The sequence below is a fragment of the Oncorhynchus mykiss genome, chromosome 3 (assembly GCF_057628025.1).
Source record: "Oncorhynchus mykiss isolate SJ-2025 chromosome 3, ASM5762802v1, whole genome shotgun sequence".
Lineage (NCBI taxonomy): Eukaryota > Metazoa > Chordata > Actinopteri > Salmoniformes > Salmonidae > Oncorhynchus > Oncorhynchus mykiss.
Genome location: NC_143024.1, coordinates 51,864,455 through 51,891,178, shown reverse-complemented (window position 1 = coordinate 51,891,178; position 26,724 = coordinate 51,864,455). Strand labels below are relative to the sequence as shown.

Sequence of the window (26,724 nt, the reverse complement as noted above, 5' to 3'; positions counted from 1 at the left end):
CCTCAGGGTTTTCTTTCTCAAATAAGTAATTTTGGTAACACTTAACTTTAAGTTGCCCTTGTACATACAGGAAACTCTATTACCATTTAAATACACAGCAGTTCCTGATGTATTGTTAACATTTTCAAAAATTCTAAACATCACATTTTTAATACACCGTATTGCTGGAACAAGATTAGAAATACATTTGTTACCATAATGTTATGGTGCCGTTCGGCAGTTTCGAGTATTGATTGGGGAATTATTTGGGGAGGAATGTAAATGTTTTTCTGGGTGATTTGTGTTGTTTTACTGTAGGACACACCTACTCATTCAAGGGCTTTTCTTTGTTTTTACTATTTTCTACATTGTGAGGATATCAAAACTATTAATTAACAAATTTGGAATCATGTAGCAGCCAAAAAACACCTCCTCCATGCTTCGCGGTGGGAACCAAAGATGCGGAGATCAGCCGTTCACCTACTCTTCGTCTCACAAAGACACGTCGGTTGGAACCAAAAAATCTCATATTTGGACTCATCAGACCAAAGGACAGATTTCCACTGGTCTAATGTCCATTGCTCGTGTTTCTTGGACCAAGCAAGTCTTTTATTCTTGTTAGTGTCCTTTAGTAGTGGTTTCTTTGCACCTCTCTGAGCACGGAACCCGGTAGCGGGCTGAAATTCCACAACATACGGTGATCGCTACATAAATAGTCATATTAAACATTCATGAAAATACAAGTGTCTCATGTATCGAAAGCCTAGAATCTTGCTAATCCAACTGCGTTGTCAGATTTAAAAAAGGATTTACTGCAAAAGAATACGATGCAATTATCTGAGGATAGAGCCCCATAAAAAAAAAAAAAATTCAACCTGCACAGGCGAGACAAAATCATAAACTGCATTAAAATAAATTGTTTACCTTTGACGATCTCCGTCTGTTTGCAATCCCAATGCTCATTGTTACACAATGTTTGATAAAATCCGTTTTTATAGCCTAACACGAAACATTTTGTGAACCGCTTGTGTCGTGAATTCCGTCTCATTCCATTTTCGACGACACATTCAAGGTAAATACCCACACAGAACGTGACTTTTCCAGTCATGTTTGGTTTCACTGCAATCAACTGGTTTGTTTGTAACACAACCAAAAATCCTACAATGTGATTCCACCATCATTTGCAAATAAATTCATTAAAAATCCTACAATGTGATTTTCTGGATTTCTTTTCTCATTTTGTCTGTCATTGTTGAAGTGTACCTATGAATTTCAGGACTCTCTCATCTTTTTAAGTGGGAGAACTTGCACAATTGGTGGCTGACTAAATACTTTTTTGCACCACTGTATATCTGTTTATTATACCTGTTGATACAGGGCTTATATGTGAAACTATTCTAACTGAACATTTTCATTCACAGTGACACTGACTCCGAATGGCAGCCCCCAGGGCCAAGGTGTCCATCCCCCACTGAAGCTGCTGCCCTCTTATACTTGTCACTGACAGTGTCCCCATCATCCTATCTAAATGTTTGTTTTATCTTGTTTATTTTAAAGCTGATGATACAACAATAAAAATAAAAAAAGTATGTTTTTTTTCATTGTATTATCTAAACCAGATCTATTGTGTTATATTCTCCTACATTCAATTCACATTTACACAAACTTCAGAGTGTTTTCTTTCAAATGGTACCAAGAATATGCATATCCTTGCTTTTGGGTCAGAGCTATAGGCAGTTAGATTTGGGTATGTCTTCAGGCGGAAATTGAAAAAAGTAGGGGGGTAGCTCTAAGAGATTAACCTCTCTAGGGTACGGGCCAGCATTTGGAATTTTGGATGAAAAGCATGCCCAATTTAAACCGCCTGCTACTTGGGCCCAGAAGATATGATATGCATAGAACTGGTAGATGTTGATAGAAAACACTCTAACCTTTCCAAAACTGTTAAAATAGTGTCTGTGAGTATAACAGAACTAATTTGACAGGCGAAAACCTGAGAAAAATCCATTCCGGAAGTATTTTTTGGGGGGGTTTTGTAGTTTTCTATTCAATGCCATTACAATATCCATTGACTTGGGACTCAATTTGCAGTTCCTATGCCTTCCACTAGATGTCAACAGTGTTTAGAAATAGTTTCAGCCTTGTATTCTTATAAATGAGGGAGTAAGACCAGTCTGAGTGAGTGGACCCTGACGTGTCACAGAACTTTTTCATGCGCAATCCAGAGAGAGTGCATTAATTGTTTACCTTTTATATTGACGACGTTATTGTCCGGTTGAAATATTATATAGATCATTTAGGCTAAAAATAGCCTGAGGATTGAATATAAACATCGTTTGACATGTTTCTAGAAACTTTACGGATACAATTTTGATTTTTTTGTCTGCCTGTTTTGACTGTGTTTGAGCCTATGGATTTCTTTAAACCTATGTAAAATATGTTTTGTTTTCTGAATTTTTATAATGAGCATTTCTGTATTTAAATTTGGCGCTCTGCAATCTCACTGGATGTTGGCCAGATGGGACACTAGCATCCCACATACCCTAGAGAGGGTAAGATTAACCTTTCTAGGGCAGGCGGAACCCCTCGACAACATTCCTCTGAAAAGGCAGTGCGTAAATTTCAAAAATATTTTTTTGAAATATGTTACTTTCACACATTGACAAGTCCAATACAGCAAATGAAAGATAAACATCTTGTTAATCTACCCATCGTGTCCAATTTCAAAAATGCTTTATAGCTAAAGCACAACATATGATTATGTTAGGTCATAGCCAAGTCGAAAAGACACACAGCCATTTTCCAGCCAAAGAGAGGAGTCACAAAAAGCAGAAATATAGATAAAATTAATCACTAACCTTTGATGATCTTCATCAGATGACACTCATAGGACGTCGTGTTACACAATACATGTATGTTTTGTCCGATAATGTGCATATTTATTGCATAAAATCTCATTTTACATTGGCGCCTTACATGCAGTAATGTTTTGATTCCAAAACATCCGGTGATTTTGCAGAAATACTCATGTGTCAGATTTGTTTTTATATATACGGAAAAGGTATAATCTGAGAACGGCGCTCAGAACCCAAAACAAGAATATCCGCCATTTTGGAGTCAACAAAGTTAGAAACAACATCATAAATATTCACTTACCTTTGATGATCTTCATCAGAAGGCACTCCCAAGAATCCCAGCTTGACAATAAATTACTGATTTGTTCCATAAGGTTCCGTGAAGTCCATCATTTATGTCCAAATAGCCACTTGTTGTTAGCGTGTTCAGCCCAGTAATCCATCTTCATGAGGCGCAGGCACTTCGTCAAGACAAAAACTCGAAAAGTTCCATTACAGTCCTTTAGAAACATGTCAAACGGTGTATGGAATCAATCTTTAGGATGTTTTTAACATAAAACATCAATAATGTTCCAACTGGAGAATTCCTTTGTCTTCAGAAAAGCACTGGAATGAGAGGTAACTCTGTCGGGAGCGCGCGTCATCAAACCAAGGCACTCTGCCAGACCACTGACTCAAAGAGGTCTCATGAGCCCCTCCTTTATAGTAGAATCCTCATTCAAGTTTCTAAAGACGGTTGACATCTAGATGAAGCCGTAGGAAGTGCAACTTTATCCATATCTCAATGTGCATTTGGTAGGCCAAGCTTTGAAAAACTACAAACCTCAGATGTCCCACTTCCCTGTTGGATTTTTCGCCTTCTATATGAGTTCTGCTATACTCACAGACGTCATTCAAACAGTTTTAGAAACTTCAGAGTTTTTTCTATCCAATACGAATTATAATATGCATATATTAACATCTGGGACAGAGTAGGAGGCAGTTCAATCTGGGCACGCTATTCATCCAAAAGTGAAAATGCTGCCCCCTATTCCAAAAAGGTTAACTCAGCAAAAAATAAAACTTATCTTTTTCAGGACCCTGTCTTTCAAAGTTAATTCGTAAAAATCTAAATAACTTCACAGATCTTAATTGTAAAGGGTTTAAACCTTGTTTCCCATGCTTCAATGAACCATAAACAATTAATGAACATTCCTCTGCGGAACGGTCACTAAGACAATAGCAGCTTACAGATGGTAAGCAATTAAGGTCACAGTTGTGAAAACTTAGGACACCAAAGAGGCCTTTCTACTGACTCTAAAAAAAACACAAATAGAAAGATGCCCAGGGTCCCTGCTCATCTGTGTAAATGTGCCTTAGGCATGCTGCAAGGAGGCATGAGGACCGCAGATGTGGCCAGGACAATTCATTGCAATGTCCGTACTGTGAGATGCCAAAAAAAGCACTACAGAGAGACAGGACGGACAGCTGATTGTCCTCGAGGTAGCAGACCACGTGTAACAACACCTGCACAGGATCGGTACATCCGAACATCACACCTGGGGGACAGGTAAAGGACGGCAACAACAACTGCCTGAGTTACACCAGGAAAGCACAATCCCTACATCAGTGCTCAGACTGTACGCAATAGGCTGAGAGAGTCTGGACTGAGGGGTTGTAGACCTGTTGTAAGGCAGGTCCATACCAGACTTCACCGGAAACAACGTCGCCTATGGGCACAATCCTACCGCCGCTGGACCAGACAGGACTGGCAAAAAGTTGGATTTGCGTTTATCGTTGAAGGAATGAGCATTACACAGAGGCCTGTACTCTGGAGCGGGATTGATTTGGAGGTGGAGGGTCCGTCATGGTCTGGGGTGGTGTGTCACAGCATCATCGGACTGAGCTCGTTGTCATTGCAGGCAATCTCAATGCTGTGCGTTACAGGGTAGACATCCTCCTCCCTCATGTGGTACCCTTCCTACAGGCTCATCCTGACATGACCCTCCAGAATGACAATGCCACCAGCCATACTGCTCATTCTGTGCGTGATTTCCTGCAAGACAGGAATGTCAGTGTTCTGCCATGGCCAGCGAAGAGCCCGGATCTCAATCCCATTGAGCACATTTGGGACCTGTTGGATCGGAGGGTGAGGGCTAGGGCCATTCCCCCCAGAAATGTTTGGGTGGTGCCTTGGTGGAAGAGTGGAGTAACATCTCACAGCAAGAACTGGTAAATCTGGTGCAGTTCTTGAGGTGGAGCAGTTCATGGGGAGGAGGAGATGCACCACAGTACTTAATGCAGCTGGTGGCCACACCAGATACTGACTGTTACTTTTGATTTTGACCCCATATTTGTTCAGGGGCACATTATTCCATTTATTTTAGTCACATGTCGGTGGAACTTGTGCAGTTTATGTCTCAGTTGTTGAATCTTGTTATGTTCATACATATTTACACATGATACATTTGCTGAAAAGAAATGCAGTTGACAGTGAGAGGACATTTCTTTTTTTGCTGAGTTTACCTCCACCCATCTGCTTCCTGGAGAGATGTTTGTTCCTGCCACACGATGTACTGAGAACCCAACTGGCTTTACAGAGTCACATAGTATATCTCGAGAGCGTCATGTTTCCATGAAGCAGAGTATGTTACAATCCCTTGTGTCTCTCTGAAAACAACTCTCGCCTTGGGCTTATCAACTTTATTATCCTGAGATTGGACATAGCGAGTAAAATACTCAGGAACGGTGGGTGGTGTGCACGATTCTTAAATCGGACCAGAAGACGGCCTCGAGTACCTCTCACCTGCAGTCGTTGTTTTAATTTATTTTTGTATTTCACCTTAATTTAACCAGGTAGGCCAGTTGAAAACTTGTTCTCATTTACATCTGCGACCTGGCCAAGATAAAGCAAAGTGGTGCGACAAAAACCACAGCACAGAGTTACACATAAACAAACGTACAGTCAATAACACAAAATAAAAATATATAAAAATCTAATTACAGTGTGTAGAAATGCTGAAGAGTACAGAGGAAGGCAATAAATTGGTCATAGAGGAAAAATAATTACAATTTAGCATTAACACTGGAGTGAATAGATGTGCAGTTGATGTGCAAGTAGAGATACTGGGGTGCAAAAGAGCAAGAGTGTAAGTAATAATATGGGGATGAGATTGGCTGTGTACAGGTACAGTGATCGGTAAGCTGCTCTTACAGCTGATGCTTAAAATTAGAGATGGAGATATAAGACTCCAGCTTCAGTGATTTTTGCAATTCGTTCCAGTCATTGGCAGCAGAGAACTGGAAGGAAAGGCGGCCAAAGGAAGTGTTGACTTTGGGGATGGCCAGTGAAATATACCTGCTGGAACGTGTGCTATGGGTGGGTGTTGCTATGGTGACCAGTGAGCTGTGGTGGGGCTTTACCTAGTAAATACTTATAGATAACCTGGAGCCAGTGGGTTTGGCAACAAATATGTAGCGAGGGCCAGCCAACAAGAGCATACAGGTCGCAGTGGTAGGTAGTATATGGGGCTTTGGTGACAATATGGATGGCACTGTGATAGACTACATCCAGTTCGCTGAGTAGAGTGTTGGAGGCTATTTTGTAAATTACATCGCCGAAGTCAAGGATCGGTAGGATAGTCAGTTTTACGAGGGTATGTTTGGCAGCATGAGTGAAGGAGGCTTTGTTGCAAAATAGGAAGCCGATATTACAATTCATTTTGGATTGGAAATGCTTAATGTGAGTCCGGAAGGAGAGTTTACAGTCTAACCAAACACCTAGTAATTTGTAGTTGTCCACATATTCAAAGTCAGAACCATCCTGAGTAGTGATGCTAGTAGGGCGGGAGGGTGCGGGCAGTAATCGATTGAAGAGCATGCACTTAGTTTTACTAGCATTTAAAAGCAGTTTGAGGCCACGGGCGGAGTGTTGTATGGTGTTGAATCTTATTTGGAGGTTTGTTAGCACAGTGTCCAAAGAAGGGCCAGATGTATACAGAATGGTGTCGTCTGTGTAGTGGTGGATCAGAGAATCACCAGCAGCAAGAGCGACATAATTGATATACACAGAAAACAGTCGGCCCTAGAATTGAACCCCGTGGCACCCACATAGAGACTGCCAGAGGTCAGGACAACTGGTCCTCCGATTTGACATACTGAACTCAATCTGAGAAGTTGTTGGTGAACCAGGCGACTCAGTCATTAGAGAAACCAAGGCTGTTGAGTCTGCCGTTAAGAATGCGGTGATTGACAGAGTCGAAAGCCTTGGCAAGGTCGATGAAGATGGCTGCACAGTACTGTCTTTTAACGATGGTGGTTATGATATCATTTAGAACCTTGAGCGTGGCTGAGGTGCACCCATGACCAGCTCGGAAACCAGATTGCATAGTGGAGTGGGTACGGTGGGATTCGAAATGGTCGGTGATCTGTTTGTTAACCTCTCTGATCTCCCAAACCCGGATCCGGTATCGTGACTACAGCCTCAAGCTCATTACCATAACGCAACGTTAACTATTCATGAAAATCGCAAATTAAATGAAATAAATATGCCATCTCTCAAGCTTAGCCTTTTGTAAACAACACTGTCATCTCAGATTTTCAAAATATGCTTCTCAACCATAGGAAAACAATAATCTGTGTAAAAGTAGCTAGCTAGCGTAGCATTTAGCGTTAGCATTAGCGTTAGCATCCAGCACGCAACATTTCAACAAAAACATAAAAGCCTTAAAATAAAATAATTTACCTTTGAAGAACTTCTGATGTTTTCAATGAGGATACTCTCAGTTAGATAGCAGATGCTCAGTTTTTCCAAAAAGATTCTTTATGTATTAGAAATAGCTCCGTTTTATACATCACATTTGGCTACCAAAAAAAAACCGAAAATTCAGTCCTCAAAACGCGAACTTTTTTCCAAATTAACTCCATAATATCGACTGAAAACATGGCAAACGTTGTTTAGAATCAATCATCGAGGTGTTTTTCACATATCTCTTCATTGAGATATCGTTCTTGGACGCATGGTTTCTCCCCTATATCAAATGGAAAAGTACAAGCAGCTGGCAATTGCGCACCGAATTCCACGCAGGACACCAGGCGGACACTTGGAAAATGTAGTCTCTTATGGTCAATCTTCCAATGATATGCCTACAAATACGTCACAATGCTGCTAAGACCTTGGGGGAACGACAGAAAGTGTAGGCTCATTCCTTGCGCAATCACAGCCATATAAGGAGACAATGGAAAACAGAGCTTCAGAAATTCTGCTAATTTCCTGGTTGACACATCATCTTGGTTTCGCCTGTAGAATGAATTCTGGGGCACTTACAGACAATATCTTTGCAGATTCTGAAACTTCAGAGTGTTTTCTTTCAAAAACTGTCAAGAATATGCATAGTCGAGCATCTTTTCGTGACAAAATATCGCGCTTAAAACGGGAACGTTTTTTTATCCAAAAATGAAATAGCGCCCCTAGAGATCCAACAGGTTAACTTGGCCTTTGAAGATTTCAGAAAGGCATGGCAGGATGGATATAGGTCTATAACAGTTTGGGTCTAGAGTGTCTCCCCCTTTGAAGACGGGGATGACCGTGGCAGCTTTCCAATCTTTGGGGATTTCAGAAGAAATGAAAGAGAGGTTGAATAGGCTAGTAATAGGGGTTGCAAACATTTCGGCTGATTTTTTTAGAAAGAGCGGGTCCAGATTGTCTAGCCCAGCTGATTTGTAGGGATCCAGATTTTGCAGCTCTTTCAGAACATCAGTTGTCTGGATTTGGGTGAAGGAGAAGCGGGTGGGCTTGGGCATGTTGCTGCAGGGGGGGTTGATATGTTGGCCGGGGTAGTGGTAGCCAGGTGGAAAGCATGGCCAACTGTAGAAAAATGCTTATTGAAATGATCGTAGATTTATCGGTGGTGACAGTGTTTCCTATCCTCAGTGAAGTGGACAGCTGGGAGGAGGTGCTCTCATTCTCCATGGACTTTACAGTGTCCCAAAACTTTTGGGAATTAGTGCTACAGGAAGCACATTTCTGTTTGAAATAGCTTTCTAGCTGACTGAATACTTGGTTCCTGACTTCCCTGAAAAGTTGCATATCGCGAGGGCTATTCCATACATGAAGGGCACATTTTGGCATTTGCTGTACGATCAATGAGAAACTACAAATTGCAAATGTACGGCCCCTAACTAGACGTCCGCGAATGTTTGTAAAATTCTCAGACAGCGGCTGGCCGTGCACCGGGGCCAGATGTTCCGGGAAGTCATCAAACGAACTCTCTCGGACATCCGGTTTCCGTTTTATAACATTTTCAAATTCTGGTCATTTTACCACTGTCCCGGTAATGGAACTTATTGCAAATGTACAAAACATCACCAATCACGACATGGCCATTTCTCCTAAACGGAAAAGACTTTGAAGATCAAACTTGGTAAGCATAGGTTTGGACTAGTGTACTGTTAGCCCCGAAAAGTAGGCATTTTGAGCTTAGGACATTTTTGGGGATTAAAGGTCAAAAATGAAAATAGAGAGCTAATTTGACCGCTTCAGGTGATAGTACATGAACCTACGGTGTAAGGAAAAAAAGAACCAGACATTTATCTATCGTAATTTAGAGAAATCGTACAATGTACAATTGGTGATGTTCAAAGAAATGTGTTTTTTTTTCTCCAAAAAAGTTACAGATCCAGTTGCGGCATGTTCAGACAAATCCGTTAAGGTGTGTTTCAGAACTCTGTGATTTCTGTGATTTTCTGAATTAACACTCAATCATTCAACCTTCTGTAGATCAGTCAATTCTTAACGTAAAGACTTTAAACTCAGGATTCTGTAAGAGCATACCCCAATCAGGATATGTGTTTACTTCCTGTGCCAAACGGAAGTGCCTTAAATTGGGGTCATAGGGGCTGCTTCAAAGGGTTAAAAAGGTCACATGTTTCCAAAACTTAATATGTGTGATTAGGCAACACTCATGAACTGTAAATCAGTCATTTCTCCCAACAGATGTCAAAGAAAAAACTCTCTCTCTCACACACACACACACACACACACACAAACACATACACACACACACACACACACAAACACACACACAGCAAGGATGGAGCGACACAGTGCGGATCTTAAAGACACACAGAGTCTGCAATGGCATTACCATAATCTCTAGGCTGTGCTGAGTTCAACGAGATTCCCTGCTTGAACGTAGCTCGCTGTGTCTGAGCACAGCGACCTTGAAAAAAAGTAGGCCCATAATGAAGCCTGGACCTACATTTCAAGTGTTGTTTGGCCCTGTCTGGGGGTGTCCTCGGATGGGGCCACAGTGTCTCCTGACCCCTCCTGTCTCAGCCTCCAGTAATTATGCTGCAGTAGTTTATGTGTCGGGGGGCTAGGGTCAGTTTGTTATATCTGGAGTACTTCTCCTGTCCTATTCGGTGTCCTGTGTGAATTTAAGTGTGCTTTCTCTAATTCTCTCTTTCTTTCTCTCTCTCGGAGGACCTGAGCCCTAGGACCATGCCCCAGGACTACCTGACATGATGACTCCTTGCTGTCCCCAGTCCACCTGGCCGTGCTGCTGCTCCAGTTTCAACTGTTCTGCCTTATTATTATTCGACCATGCTGGTCATTTATGAACATTTGAAAATCTTGGCCATGTTCTGTTATAATAGTTAACGTTGTTTGAACTGTCAAATAACCGTCAGACCTAGAGCTCTGAAACATTGGAAACCTGGTCTAGAGCTCAAGTCGATAGTTCACAGTGAGTTATGTGGCTCTAGAAGGTTCTCAGACCGAGAAACAGCCTCGTACATTTGCAATACCTTCAATTAATTTTGACCATCACGATCACAATTTTGACCATCAGTTCCAGAGTCACAAGACTAGGTGTATGGAAACCGCCTCGGCCCATAGAGGCGGACCCTAACGTTTCTGTCCGATAGCTCATTCAAGGACCCCGTAGCAACTCCCGGAAAACGTGGATTTTCAGCACCAATTAAGGTCGCTGCTTGGGAACTTGAGCCGAAACTTGGGATTCGCTGTCGCCTTAGTTAGGCCTACACATAATGTCAGAACTGGACCCGCAGCTAGAACGTAACTACATGTTTTATGTTTATATTATGGTTTAACCTCTCTGGTATCAGTGGGACAGTAAGGTCCCACCTCGACAACAGCCAGTGAAATTGCAGGGCACCAAATTCAAAACAACAGAAATCCCATAATTAAAATTCCTCAAACATACAAGTATTATACACCATTTTAACTTCTTGGTGACAGGGGGCAGTATTTTCAAGTCCGGATGAAATGCATGCCCACATTCAACTGCCTGCTACTCATCTCCAGAAGATAAGATATGCATAATATTAGTAGTTTTGGATAGAAAAACTCTGAAGTTTCTAAAACTGTTTGAATCATGTCTGTGAGTATAACAGAACTTATTTAGCAGGCGAAACCCCCGAGGACAAACCATTCAGATTATTTTTTTGAGGTGGCAGTATTTTGATGTTTGGATGAAAAACGTACCCAAATGAAACTGCCTATTTCTCAGGCCCAGAATCTAGAATATGCATACAATTGTCAGATTAGGATAGAAAACACTCTAAAGTTTCCAAAACTGTCAAGATCTTGTCTGTGAGTATAACAGAACTGATATTGCAGGTGAAAAATCCAACCAGGAAGTGATGTTTTTCCTGAAACCGCTCTGTTCCATTGCATGCCTTCCCTCCATTTAAAGGGATATCAACCAGATTCTTTTCCCTATGGCTTCCACATAGTGTAAACAGTCTTTAGACACAGTTTCAGGCTTTCATTCTGAAAAATGTAGGACAACGATCACTTCGCATCAGTGGATGGCTGGGTGCCAGCAGAGTTTTGCATGCACAAAGGCTTGGAGCAGACATTTTCTCTCTCTCTCTTATTGAAAAAGCCAATATTGTACAAACAACCTGAGGATTGATTATAAAAAACGTTTGACATCTTTCTTCGAACTTCACGGATATTATTAGGAATTTTCGTCTGCCCATGATGACCTGCACAAGCCTGTGGATTTCTGAACAAAACGTGCCAATCAAATGGAGTTTTTTTGGATATAAACATAATCCTTATCGAACAAAAGGAACATTTATTGTGTAACTGGGAGTCTCGTGAGTGCAATCATCCGAATATCGTAAAAGGTAAGTGATTCATTTTATTGCTTTTCTGACTTTCGTGACCAATCTACTTTGCTGCTAGCTGTTTGTAATGTTTTGTCTGCTGAGAGAGATGTCCTAACATAAATGTTTGGATAGCTTTTGATGTAAAGATTTTTTTAAATCTGACACGCCAGGTGGATTAACAAGCTAAATTGTGTTGTGTATATTGCACTTGTGATTTCATGAAAATTTTACATTTTTAGGAATTTTATTTGAATTTGGCGCTCTGCAATTCAGCGGATGTTGACGAAAATGATCCCGCTAACGGGATGGGTGCGCCAATAAGTTTTTAAGGGGGTGATACGTTTTTTTTTTATATTCCTATTTTCAAAATTTGACCCCTTGGTCTTGACTTGATTTGGATTTGCAATATGAAAATTGACCTTAGAGCGCGCTCGCTATCTATTGGATTTTTGCTGTGTGACACTTGGCATTTGCCATATGGCATTTGCAATAAGTTTTGAATGAAACAACATCCATTTGGGTGGTATTGTACATAATGTATATGTTTCGTACGGTGCCAATAAGTTCCCATTCAGTTTTGTCTGCTAATGCAGAACACCACAGGATGTTTTTGTGCTGGTCAAGGGCAGTCAAGTCTGGGGTGAACCATGGGAATATATCAGTTCTTAGTTCTTCATTTTTTGAAAGGGGCATGGTTATGGTGAGGATAGCACTTTTTTAAAGCAACCAGGCATCCTCTACTGATGGGATGAGGTCAAAATCCTTCCAGGATACCCGGGCCAGGTTGATTAGAAAGAACTGCTCGCTGACGTGTTTTAGGGAGCATTTGACAGTGATGAGGGGTGGTCATTTGACCGCGGACACATTACTCATGCAGGCAATGAGGCAGTGATCGCTGAGATCCTGGTTGAAGACAGTAGAGGTGTATTTAGAGGGCAATTTGGTCAGTATGATATATATATATATATGAGGATGCCAATGGTTATGGATGTATGGTTAGGAAAACACAGTTTAGCTTTTTGTTAATCCACCTGTCGTGTCAGATTTTTGAAATTATGCTTTATAGCGAAAGCAATCCAAGCGTTTGTGTAAGTTTATCGATCACACGATAAACATTAAGTAGACTTAGCATCAGGTAGCTCGGTCACGAAAATCAGAAAAGCAATCAAATTAATAATTTACCTTTGATGATCTTCGGATGTTTTCACTCTCGAGACTCCCAGTTACACAACAAATGTTCCATTTGTTCCATAAAGATTATTTTATATCCAAAACACCTCCGTTTGTTTGTCACGTTATGTTCAGAAATCCACAGGAAAAAGCTGTCACGACAAACCAGACGAAAATTCCAAATAGTTTCCATTATGTCCACAGAAACATGTTTTTTATAATCAATCCTCAGGTTGTTTTTAAAATATATAATTGATAATATATCAACCGCACATGTCTTTCACAGTAGGAGAGGGGAAAACAATGGCTGTCCAAATTCTGTTGCGCAAGCAAAACTCATGACGCGATGTTATCATTCTGGCTCATTTTTCAAAATTAAAGCCTGAAACTATGTCGAAAGACAGTTGACACCTTGAGGAAGTGATAGGAAAAGGAATCTGGTTCATATCCCTTTAAATGGAGCAAAGGGAGGCTATGGAACATGTAGTTTTCAAAATAGAAGCCACTTCCTGCTTTGATTTTCCTCAGGGTTTTGCCTGCAATATCAGTTCTGTTATACTCACAGACAATATTTTGACAGTTTTGGAAACTTTAAGTGTTTTCTATCCAATACTACTAATAATATGCATATATTAGCAACTGAGACTGAGGAGCTGGCAATTTACAATGGGTACCTTTTCATCCAAGCTACTCAATACTGCCCCTGCAGCCATATGAAGTTAAGCATGTCCCATTTTAGGTAACCTAACAGTATGAACTGATGGGAGGCGATCAATGAACACATGGTGTCCAGAGCACAGGGGGTCTATAACAAGTGGCAACGGTGAGAGACTTGTCACGCCCTGTCCTTAGAGAGCCGTTTTATTTCTCTATTTGGTTAGGTCAGGGTGTGATGTGGGGTGGGCATTTAATGTTTTGTTTTTCTATGATTTTGGATTTCTATGTTTTGGCCGTGTATGGTTCTCAATCAGGGACAGCTGTCTATCGTTGTCTCTGATTGGGAACCATACTTAGGTAGCCCTTTTCCCTCCTTTCTTTGTCTGAAGTTAACTTTGTTTGAGGCATTTAGCCCTGGAAGCTTCACGGTTGTTTTCTCGTTTGTTGTTTTGTTGGCGTCATTGTTATAATAAAAGAAAATGTACGCTCACAACGCTGCGCTTTGGTCCACTTCATTCGACGGCCGTGACAAGACTTGTTTCTGGAAAGGTGGATTTTTAAAAATAGAAACTCTAACTGTTTGGGCACAGACCTGGATAGTATGACAGGATTCTGCCCCCTTTGGTAGTTCTATCTTGTCGTAAAATGTTATAGTTAGGGATGTTCTGTTCTGAATTCTGTAGCTGTATATTTCAAAAGTTCTGAACAAATAATTGCATTGACTACATTTAAGCATGTCAGTCATATCAGCTATGTTTTTTAAAAAGCCAATAAATGAGGCTGAATGAACAGTTGTGCTGACAGACAAGGCTCCACTGATAGCCAGGTGTAGCAGGGGTACATTTTCACTCCATTGTGCTGAAAAGAAAGCTCTTCTTTTGGGACAGATTTATGTAGGCCTAAAGAGTTTGTGGGTACCTTTTTGTCACCATTATAGTGCAATTCATGTATTGGTTAGTGTTGTGTAGTAGCTTTACTGGCGTGCATCTGAAAAAAAATGATGAGTTGGTAACATTTACATGCTAAAATCGCCACTGTATGTACAGAAACTTTTCAATTTACATTAGCAATGGAATGTCCTTTTCCGCAAGAGGGTTTGAGTGATGTTCTTGCTTGGCAGCTCAAATGTAAATATCACAGTAGCCACTAGCCAGTAAGCATGCAAATTATTCAACTAGCTATGTGAGCCACTTTTCATGTATCTACCATATTACACTCTTGATTAACTAATGCAACAAAACCGTATAACACTCTTGAATAATTCAAAAATTCACAAGCATGTGCAGACATTTCAATTCTTTATTTTCTCGTCTATATACTAAGGTATTCACCCATTGCTCTATAATGCAGGGAAAAACAGGTAAATTCAAGAGTGTGCTACTAAATTAAAGCCACGTCATTATAAATCACATTAGATTAGACACATTAATTTGATTATTCTCTACACTATTATAACCGTAATATGATTTTATTTAACAGTGTTGATGTAATAATAATGTTAGTTTGTTTTTACCGTTGCTAGTTTAGACCGCACCGCTGTATCTCTTCCATTTTCTAACCTGCAGCCACTAGCTAGCTAACCTGCAGCCACTAGCTAGCTAACCTGCCGCCACTAGCTAGCTTGTCAGTTGAAGTTTGAAATGAATGCCATTCTGCCTGCGGAGCAGTGACAGAGTTCTGTTGAGCAGCGGCCACTTTTTGACCATGGCCGTTATTGCATTCTCATTTTATGGGTGAACACCCTATATACACACACTAATTTAGATGCAAGACAATAACACAGCCAAAGTGGCATATCTGCTAGCTGGCTAGCTAGGTAATGTTAGCTTACTCTATTTGCTTCATCAAGTAACATCAGCATAGCAAAAATGAACATTTACCCTGCTCATATAAAAGTACAAATTGAAAAAGTAGTTAATTCACTGAGGAGTTACTGCTTGCATTCCTGCTTGCTTTGGCATTGAAATAAATTACAGTGTTCTAAGATTCCTTTTAAGCTAGGGCGTCAATTTCAGAGTAACTGGCTTTTACTGCAATTTCTGATGATGACTCAATAAAACAGTCTCTAATATAAGAAAAATGCCTATACATTTCAGCTGTTTCAAAAACATTGCTCTGCTATTACGAGTTTTACTGTAGGAGCTCAACGAGACAATTCTGTTTACACTACCCTACTTGGAGGGGAGAAACTGTCGGGCTATTATTGTGGACAACCTCAGAAGGTAGTGGTCCAGATGTGACACGTTCGCAAGTTACATTACAGTAATAGGTATATTCTCTGGATTTATTTTGATACCTCTCGAAATCTCTTTCAATTTATGTAAAAATAAAAAGGGGCATAAGAGTGAGAGAGAGGGGGGGAGAGAGAGAGGGTGGGTGGATGGGGTGGGTGGGGGGAGGGTAAAGAGAGGCAGAGGAACAAGAGGGAGAGGTTGATTATAATTACAGATTTTATCAGCATGTGCCTTAACATAACCTGCTCATTACCATGAGAGAGAGAGAGAGAGAGAGTGTGTGTGTGTGTGTATACACATATGAATATATGCGAGTGTGGGGTGTGCATGCATTCGTGTGCACTCCTGCCTGTCTGCCCACCAAGATCCTGGCCTCCCTCATATTCACAGAGCCAACACACAAGCTCTCCATTTACAATTTAAGCACACCAAAACCTGTTATTTCAATTTAACTTAGTTACATCAAGTTGTCATTGACATCAGCCCGCGTTCTCCCTCACCGGGGCAGGCTCTATGGTAATAGCCATTTGTTTTAGAATATGGCCATTAGGTAAAAGAGAGAGAGAGGAGAGACGGGTAAACGCAAATGAGTAGCCTCAGTGTGTTTGGAGGTTCAGGCTATGCCTGCTTGAGAGAATGCTAGCAGCACTTATGGAAATGGTTAGAGGCTGAATACCCAAGTTGAGTGGGTTGATAGGGTGTTCTCTCTTAAAACTGTGAACATTATAGCTAAATGAAAGACATACTCCTTCAAACCTACTTTTGATTTGTCCATTATCAAATGAGCAAGACAATTTGTATTTTTATAACTCAAATCAAATCAAATGTATTTGTCACATACACATGGTTAGCAGATGTTAATGCGAGTGTAGTGAAATGCTTGTGCTTCTAGATCCGACAATGCAGTAATAACCAACTGTCGTGCCCTGGTCTTAGTATTTTGTGTTTTCTTTCTTATTTTGGTCAGGCCAGGGTGTGACATGGGTATTTATGTGGTGTGTTGTGTCTAGGGTTTTTTGTAGGTTATGGGATTGTTGTTTAGTATAGTAGTCTAGAAAAGTCTATGGTTGCCTGGAGTGGTTCTCAATCAGAGGCAGGTGTTTATCGTTGTCTCTGATTGGGAACCATATTTAGGCAGCCATATTCTTTGAGTGTTTCGTGGGTAATTGTTCCTGTCTCTGTGTTTGTTTGCACCAGATAGGGCTGTTTTGGTTTTTCACGGTATGGTTAGTGTTTGTATTGTTCGTTATTATCTTTATTAAAGATGTATCGAAATAACCACGCTGCATTTTGGTCCTCCTCTCCTTCGACGGAAGAAAACCTTAACACCAACGAGTAATCTAACTAACAATTCCAAAACTACTACCTTATACACAAGTGTAAGGGATAAAGAATATGTACATAAAGATATATGAATGAGTGATGGTACAGAGCGGCATAGGCAAGATGCAGTGAATGGTATCGAGTACAATATATACATATGAGATAAGTAATGTAGGGTATGTAAACAAAGTGGCATAGTTTAAAGTGGCTAGTGATACATGTCTTACATAAAGATGCAGTAGATGATATAGAGTACAGTATATACCCTACATTATTCATCTCATATGTATACGTATGTAAACATTATATTAAGTAGCATTGTTTAAAGTGGCTAGTGATATATTTTACATAAATTCCCATTATTGAAGTGGCTGGAGTTGAGTCAGTGTGTTGGCAGCAGCCACTCAATGTTAGTGGTGGCTGATTAACAGTCTGATGGCCTTGAGATAGAAGCTGTTTTTCTTTGATGCACCTGTACCGACCTCGCCTTCTGGATGATAGCGGGGTCAACAGGCAATGGCTCAGGTGGTTGTTGTCCTTGATGATCTTTATGGCCTTCCTGTGACATCGGGTGGTGTAGGTGTCCTGGAGGGCAGGTAGTTTGCCCCCGGTGATGCGTTGTGCAGACCTCACTACCCTCTGGAGAGCCTTACGGTTGTGGCCGGAGCAGTTGCCGTACCAGGCGGTGATACAGCCCGACAGGATGCTCTCGATTGTGCATCTGTAGAAGTTTGTGAGTGCTTTTGGTGACAAGCCGAATTTCTTCAGCCTCCTGAGGTTGAAGAGACGCTGTTGCGCCTTCTTCACGATGCTGTCTGTGTAGGTGGACCAATTCAGTTTGTCTGTGATGTGTACGCCGAGGAACTTAAAACTTACTACCCTCTACACTACTGTCCCATCGATGTGGATAAGGGGGTGTTCCCTCTGCTGTTTCCTGAAGTCCACAATCATCTCCTTAGTTTTGTTGACATTGAGTGTGAGGTTATTTTCCTGACACCACACTCCGAGGGCCCTCACCTCTTCCCTGTAGGCCGTCTCGTCGTTGTTGGTAATCAAGCCTACCACTGTTGTGTCGTCCGCAAACTTGATGATTGAGTTGGAGGCGTGCGTGGCCACGCAGTCGTGGGTGAACAGGGACTAAAGGAGAGGGCTCAGAACGCACCCTTGTGGGGCCCCTGTGTTGAGGATCAGCGGGGTGGAGATGTTGTTACCTACCCTCACCACCTGGGGGCGGCCCGTCAGGAAGTCCAGTACCCAGTTGCACAGGGCGGGGTCGAGACCCAGGGTCTCGAGCTTGATGACGAGTTTGGAGGATACTTTGGTTTTAAATGCTGAGCTGTAGTCGATGAACAGCATTCTCACATAGGTATTCCTCTTGTCCAGATGGGTTAGGGCAGTGTGCAGTGTGGTTGAGATTGCATCGTCTGTGGACCTATTTGGGCGGTAAGCAAATTGGAGTGGGTCTAGGGTGTCAGGTAGGGTGGAGGTGATATGGTCCTTGACTAGTCTCTCAAAGCACTTCATGATGACGGAAGTGAGTGCTACGGGGCGGTAGTCGTTTAGCTCAGTTACCTTAGCTTTCTTGGGAACAAGAACAATGGTGGCCCTCTTGAAGCTAAACTAGGTTTTTAAAGGTAAACGGGAAACTACAGCAAAATCCTCTGTCACTTGTCCTTACGGAAAACAATTAAAAGCCATTTAAAAGCCATTTAAATCAAAAATAACAAATGCCGAGGGTTGGAATGAAAGGCACAATCTATCTTGTGTTATATTTCCTAAAAACCCATCCTTCAGCTTACCAAACAGTGGCAACACCAGGCTGTTGAAATTGTGCCTTTTAAGGAAAATTAACTGAGTGTACAAAACAGTTGGGAACACCTGCTCTTTCAATGATATAGACTGACCAGGTGAATCCAGGTGAAAGCTATGATCCGCTATTGATGTCAAGTGTTAAATCCACTTCAATCCGTGTAGATGAAGGGGAGGAGACAGATTAAAGAAGCATTTTTTGTCCTTGAGACAATTGAGAGATGGATTTTGTATGAGTGCCATTCAGAGGGTGAATGGGCAAGACAAAAGATTGAAGAGCCTTTGAACGGTGGTAGTAGGTGCCAGGCACACCGGTTTAAGTGTGTCAAGAACTGCAATGCTGCTGGGTTTCAACATTCAACCGTTTTCCTGTCTGTATTAAGAATAGTCCACCACACAAAGGACATCCAGCCAACTTGACACAACTGTGGGAAGCATTGGGGTCAACATGGATCAGCATCCCTGTGGAACGCTTTCGAAACCTTGTAGTCCATGCCCTGACGAATTGAGGCTGTTCTTGTGGGCAATCGGGTGCAACTCAATATTAGATGTTCCTAATGTTTTCTACACTTAGTGTAGATTGGAAGTATAATGTCACCAGACTTCTATATCGAAGCCTTCCAGAATGTCAGTGGTGGTTGCTAAGTCTTTGATTATTCTTAGGGGTGTTGTGTTGTGTCTTCCAGCCATCCCTCTCTGCTTATGTGTTATTATGATTATGAGATGAGAGGCGTTGATAATGGACTGAGCCATCCACAGTCACTGTGTGGGTATGTGTGTTTGTGTGTGTGTCACTCGCATTACCATAACTCCCCCAACCATTATTCCTTATGGTGATGGAGCCCCTCTATGAGTTGGGTTGAAAACATAATTATAAGTATAAAACCATCCTCTCTCTGCCTTCTATCAAGAGCACATTTTTACTGCAAACCACATGACCCATCCCACCTAATATTGTGGTTGTATTCATCAAAAATCACTTGAACAAACACCTTCACTCCAAATGTCAAGGTGTTTAACAGCTAGCAGCAGCAATAGAGTCACATTTAAAAATATAATCAAATCAAATTGTATTTGTCACATGCGCCGAATACAACAGGTAGACCTTACAGTGAAATGCTTACAACCAACAATGCAGTTCAAGTAGTAGAGTTATGAAAATATTTACTAAATAAAGGGAAAGAAATGGAAATGTTACAAAAAGTAACACAAGAAATGTACATGACAATAACGAGGCTATATACAGAGGGGTACCGGTACCGAGTCAATGTGCGGGGGTACAGGTTAGTCGAGGTAATTTGTGAAGTGACTACGCATAGTGCGACTGGTGGTCAATGTAAATAGTCCAGATGGCCATTTGATAAATTGTTCAGCAGTCTTATGGCTTGGGCTTGCCATGCGGTAGCATAGAGAACAGTCTATGACTTGGGTGACTGGAGTCTTTGACAATTTTTTGTGCCTTCCTCTGACACCGCCTAGCATATGGTGGTGTCAGAGGAAGGTACAGTTCAAAAGTTTGGGGTCACTTAGAAATGTCCTTGCTTTTGAAAGAAAGCTAATTTTTTTGTCCATTAAAATAACATAAATTTGATCAGAAATACAGTGTAGACATTGTTAATGTTGTAATTGACCAATGTAGCTGGAAACGGCTAATTTTTATTGGAATATCTATAGTGGCTTGCGAAAGTATTCACCCTCAAAGCTGGGACCGAGAGACTGAAAAACAGTTTCTATCTCAAGGCAATCAGACTGATAAACAGCCATCACTAGCACATCAGAGGCGGCTGCCTATAGACATACTGTAGATTAGGAATCACTGGCCATTTTTAGAAACAGATCTCTAGCCACTTTAAAAATGTTTCCATATCTAGCATTACCCAAATAAAATCACATTTTATTGGTAACATGCACATGGTTAGCAGATGTTATTGCGAGTGTAGCGAAATGCTTGTGCTTCTAGATCTGACGGTGCAGCAGTATTCAACAAGTAATATTAACAATTCCACAACAAAACCTAATACACACAATCTAGTAAAGGAATGGGATAATAATTTGTAAATATGCAATTATATGGATGAGCAGTAACAGAGCGGCTAATATGCAATAGATAGTGTAGGATACAGTATATACATATGAGATGAGTAATGCAAGATATGTACAGTGGCTTGCGAAAGTATTCACCACCTTGACATTATTCCTATTTTGTTGCCTTAAAACTTGGAATAAAAATAGATTTTTGGGTGGTTTGTATCATTTGATTTACACAAAATGCCTACCACTTTAAAGATGCAAAATATTTTTTTATTGTGAAACAAACAATAAATAAGACAAAAAAATGGAAAACTTGAGCGTGCATAACTATTCACCCCACCAACGTCAATACTTTGTAGAGCCACCTTTTGCAGCAATTGCAGCTGCAAGTCTCTTGGGGTATGTCTCTATAAGCTTGGTACATCCAGCCACTGGGATTTCTGCCCATTCTTCAGGGCAAAACTGCTCCAGCTCCTTCAGGATGGATGGGTTCCGCTGGTGTACAGCAATCTTTAAATCATACCACAGATTATCAACTGGATTGAGGTCTAGGCTTTGACTAGGCCATTCCAAGACTTTCCATTATCAACCATCACTGTCACGTTCGTTATAGCGATGAGACCAAGGCGCAGCGTGATTTGAATACATCTTCTTTAATGAAGGAAGAACACTGAACGAACTATACAAAAACAACCCAAAAAAAACAATCGTGACAGCTATATAGAATAAGTGCAGACACAGGCAACTAATACATAGACAATCACCCACAAATTACCCAAGGAATGTGGCTGCCTAAATATGGTTCCCAATCAGAGACAACGATAAACAGCTGCCTCTAATTGAGAACCAATCTAGGCAACCATAGACATACAAAACACCTAGACTAGATAACAATCCCATAAACATACAAAAACCCTAGACAGGTTAATCCAAGTTTATAATTTTAAAAGGCTAATTGATCATTAGAAAACCCTTTTGCAATTATGTTAGCACAGCTGAAAACTGTTGTCCTGATTAAAAAAGCAATAAAACTAGCCTTCTTTAGACTATTTGAGTATCTGGAGCATCAGCATTTCTGGGTTTTATTACAAGCTCAATATTGCCCGAAACAAATAACTTTCTTCTGACGCCATCTGTCAAGCATGGTGGAGGCAATGTGATGGTCTGGGAGTGCTTTGGTGCTGGTAAAGTGGGAGATTAGTACAGGGTAATTGGAGCCAATTTCCTCTTACAGTAGGACTATGTTGGGGGTGGCGGGTAGACTAGTGGTTAGAGCATTGGGCCATTAACCAAAAGATTGCCAGATCAAATCCCTGAGCTGTCAAGGTAAAAATTGGTTGTTCTGCCCAGTTAACCCACTGTTCCTAGGCTTTCATTGTAAATAAGAACTTGTTCTTAACTGACTTGCATTGGTAAATAAAGGTTACATAATTTTTTTTTAAATGACCCAAAGCAGAGCTCCAAACTATGCAATAATTATTTAGGGAAGAAGCAGTCAGCTGGTATTCTGTCTATAATGGAGTGGCCAGCACAGTCACCGGATCTCAACCCTATTGAGCTGTTTTGGGAGCAGCTTGACCGTATGGTACATAAGTGCCCATCAAGCCAATCCAACTTGTGGGAGGTGCTTCAGGAAGCATGGGGTGAAATCTCTTCAGATTATCTCAACACATTTACAACTAGAATGCCAAAGGTTTGCAAGGCTGTAATTGCTGCAAATGGAGGATTCTTTGACAAAAGCAAAGTTTGAAGGTCACAATTATTATTTCAATTAAAAATCAATATGTATAACCTTGTCAACATCTTGACTATATTTCCTATTCTTTTTGCAACTCATTTCAATAAAGTTTTCATGGAAAACAAGGACATCTCTAAGTGACCCCAAACTTTTCAATGGTAGTGTAGGTCCTGGATGTCAGGGAGCTTGGCCCCAGTGTTGTACTGGGTCGTACGCATTACCCTCTGTAGCGCCTTACGGTCAGATGCAGAGTAGTTGCCATACCAGGTGGTGATGCAACCGGTCAGGATGTTCTCGATGGTGCAGCTGTAGAACTTTTTGAGGATCTGGGGACCCATGCAAAATCTTTTCAGTCTCCTGAGGTGGAAAAGGTGTTGTGGTGCCCTCTTTACAATTGTTTTGATGTGTTTGGACCATGATAGTTCGTTGGTGATGTGGACACCAAGGAACTTGAAACTCTCGACCCGCTCCACTTCTGCCCTGACGATTTTAATAGGAGCCTGTTCGGCCCTCCTTTTTCTATAGTCCACAACCAGCCCCTTTGTCCTGCTCACATTGAGGGAGAGCTTGTTGTCCTGGCAACACACTGCCATGTCTCTGACCTCCTCCCTATAGGCTGTCTCATTATTGTCGGTGATCAGGCCTACCACTGTTTGTTTGTCAGCAAACTTGGCGTGGGTGAACAGGGAGTACAGGAGGGGACTAAGCACACACCCCTGATTACAGTGATTAGAAACGTAACCTCAGTATAATTTACGCCTGTAATACTCAATATTAAACATTTTGTCGGAAGCCAATATTTCATTTTGAAAGGGAACTGTTGTTTTTGTGTCGTAAGGATGTTTACTACTGTCAACGTTACAATAAACAACACTGGAATTGGAGTAACTGGAAAGTTTATCTGCATATAGATTCACTTGGAACTTTTAATAGTCCTTTCACTTTCCGTTCTAAAATGATAAAAATTATAGCTAATCGTTTTCAGCGCGAGAAAGCAAACATGTTAACTTTTCCTTTAGTTTTGTATATGCTGTATATCCAGGACTTCAGAAGGGTGGGATACATTGAAAATTAGAGTTTGTGACAGCCATTGTATGGGCTCTGGATTTTTATTGTTTACCACAGCCTCAGTTCCATCCCTATACCCCAGCTACAGCCTCAATCCCACCCCTATACCCCAGCTACAGCCTCAATCCCATCCCTATACCCCAGCTACAGTCTCAATCCCATCCCTTTACCCCAGCTACAGCCTCAATCCCACCCCTGTACCCCAGCTACTGCCTCAGTCGCATCCCTATACACTATACCCCAGTCCCAGCACTATACCTCAGCCCGAGCACTATACCCAGCCCCATTAGAAGTCCCAGCCTAAGCCCCAGCTAAAACTAGCTCACTTATTGCCTATCCCCAGCCAATACCTGTACAACCTAAGCTGTTTTCTGAGTACTGGGAACCTATTATTAGTGCTTGTTAAATAGAGTGATAATGTCCATCTGTATTTCATTGGTCTGTTCTCTGCTTCCACTTGGTAAGAACATTATCACTTGCTAAGTGTGTCTGGGCAGACTCCAGATTTTATCTGACACACACAGTGTAGACACATAAACCATCAAACAAACCTCAGCATGACAGTGAGGAAAGATTTAAAAGTGTGAACCAAGGAGTGAAACGTGCGCAAGCACACCGTTTTTTCCATCTCTGATTAGATATTTTATATTGCCCTAATTCTGGTTGAAATCAAATCCACTTTTTTTTCAACAGGATTTAGGACTACAGTATATAAACTATCTGATCACAGAAGCAAAAAACTGTGTGCTTGTGGGTATAGTAATTCACAGTGCGGGGACATCTGGGCACAGCGAGTGGACCTTCCACACAGGCGAAGTACACGGACTTCCATGCCAGAGAAGAGGCCCCCAGAACCGACCGGCAGTATTATGTAAATTTAATTTTGTTATTTCAGTGGCCCTATTTGAGGGAAATCTGCTACAAACACCTGCCACAGTTTCAGAAGACAAGGACACAGATCCGCTATGACACGGTCTTTATTAGATAAACCAGGCAGGTCCCCCATAACAGCATTTGGTGGAAGGCACCATCAATTCTCGTGCATTTAGATCACAGAGATTGAAGATGACACTGAGAAGCTCCAGCTCACTAGACTCTAGCCTCACGGGGTGAAGGCAGGGTGTGTGTGTGCTTGTGCGTGCGTGCATGTGTGCATGTGAGTCTGCATGAGCATGAGTGTGTGTATATGTCTGACTGCTCTTGTGTGTGTTTACTTTCTGTCTCCCCGACAAAAAACTGACTGATGTATTTTTCAGCTTCAGTTCCACAATCAAAGATGCTCTTGTGGCTTTTCTGATGCATCATGTACATTTAATAAAGATGGGAGCAGAGCAGAGGAGAGTCAGGGAGTAGGAGAGTCAGAGACAGCAGTAGAAAGCTTATTTATTGTCTGTTTGTCTTTAAGTCTGACATCCTGTCTTTGCTCCTGTCTATCTCACTTCTCCCCCACTTACTCTCTCCTTTGGACATGGTGCTAGTCAAAGAGTGTGTGTGTGTGGGTGATTGTGTGTGTGTGTGTGCATGCGTGCGTGCCTTTGTGTGTGCATGCACGTGTGAGCGTGCATGCGTGTGGTGTGGAAGTCAGAGAGAGATATAGCTCCCAACTGTCAACACAAAGCCAGAGTGAGACATGAAGAGAAATCAAGCCAGGACTGGGTTTATGAAAGACGATCAAAGAATAAGAGCAAGGCCTATAACATGTGGAGTAAATGTTAGGGAACATTTGCCGTCATGTACTGTACATATCACTTGCGATGAGTAGAAGAGTAGAGGATGAATACAGAGAAGGAGAGAAGAAATTAAGAGTGTGTGTGCATGTGTGTGTGCGCTTGGGTGAGGAACAGGGCTGCGGGCCCACACATACAGTATTTTCCTCAGCTGCAGTGTTGGCATGTCCTGAGCCTACTGTGTACTTTTGTATTGATTCAATTGGCCCATACAGCATACGCTCCCCTCTGCATCATAAAGTTCAACTAAACATTTTGCAATTTGATTTGTGTGTGTGTGTGTGTGTGTGTGTGTGTGTGTGTGTGTGTGTGTGTGTGTGTGTGTGTGTGTGTGTGTGTGTGTGTGTGTGTGTGTGTGTGTGTGTGTGTGTGTGTGTGTGTGTGTGTGTGTGTGTTTATTGAGTTCAAAATCAGCAACATACAATATTAAACAAACTTTTAGTTTGTGAACTTTCTGTAATGTTTGGTCTGGACAATTTGGGAGGGTCATCTGTTCGAGTGGATGACTCCAAGGGTTTAGCTGAAGTTGAAGTATTAGTGGCTAATACAAAACACTGATACTTGTTTCAAGCCATGGATCTTTGTGTTAGTCCTTTACCTCCTTTCTCTTCAGATTAATTTTCACTGAGATACTTTGCCAATTTTCTTACATTGCAAATTTTGTATCTTACGCATGACAGACAAGTGCCAAATATCAATATTAACCACGTATTGAAGTGTCATACTTAAAGATGTAATGAACACGATGGGAGACAGAGAGCTAGTTTCAAGCGCAGGGCGCAGCAGGTGTTTAACTGTAAAGGACCACAGGAGGAGGCAGGCAGCTGGGTCCAGGGGCAGGCAGAAGGTCATACACAGGGTGTCCAAAAATGCAACAGTACAGGCAGGGAAAAGGCCAGTAACTTCATCCGGGAGATCAGGCAATAGGTTGATAAGAGGAAATCCTATTGGCTAAAGTACAGGCAGGGAATAGGCCAAAGGTGTCGTTAGTGAGGCAGGCCAAAACTATCATTCAC

At 41.5% G+C, this 26,724-nt stretch overlaps 1 protein-coding gene across 3 annotated transcripts in view; it reads left to right on the top strand.

Annotated features, from left to right (window-relative positions):
* The window catches only part of LOC110519967 (short stature homeobox protein), a 124,421-nt gene that overhangs the window by 55,983 nt on the left and 41,714 nt on the right, over positions 1-26,724 (top strand). For all 3 annotated transcript variants that reach the window (XM_090229518.1, XM_090229517.1, XM_090229519.1), the window contains one exon: positions 10,297-10,422. In XM_090229518.1, the coding sequence (XP_090085644.1) occupies positions 10,417-10,422 (6 nt within the window). In that variant the 5' untranslated portion in view covers positions 10,297-10,416. The remainder of the gene's footprint in view (positions 1-10,296; positions 10,423-26,724) is intronic.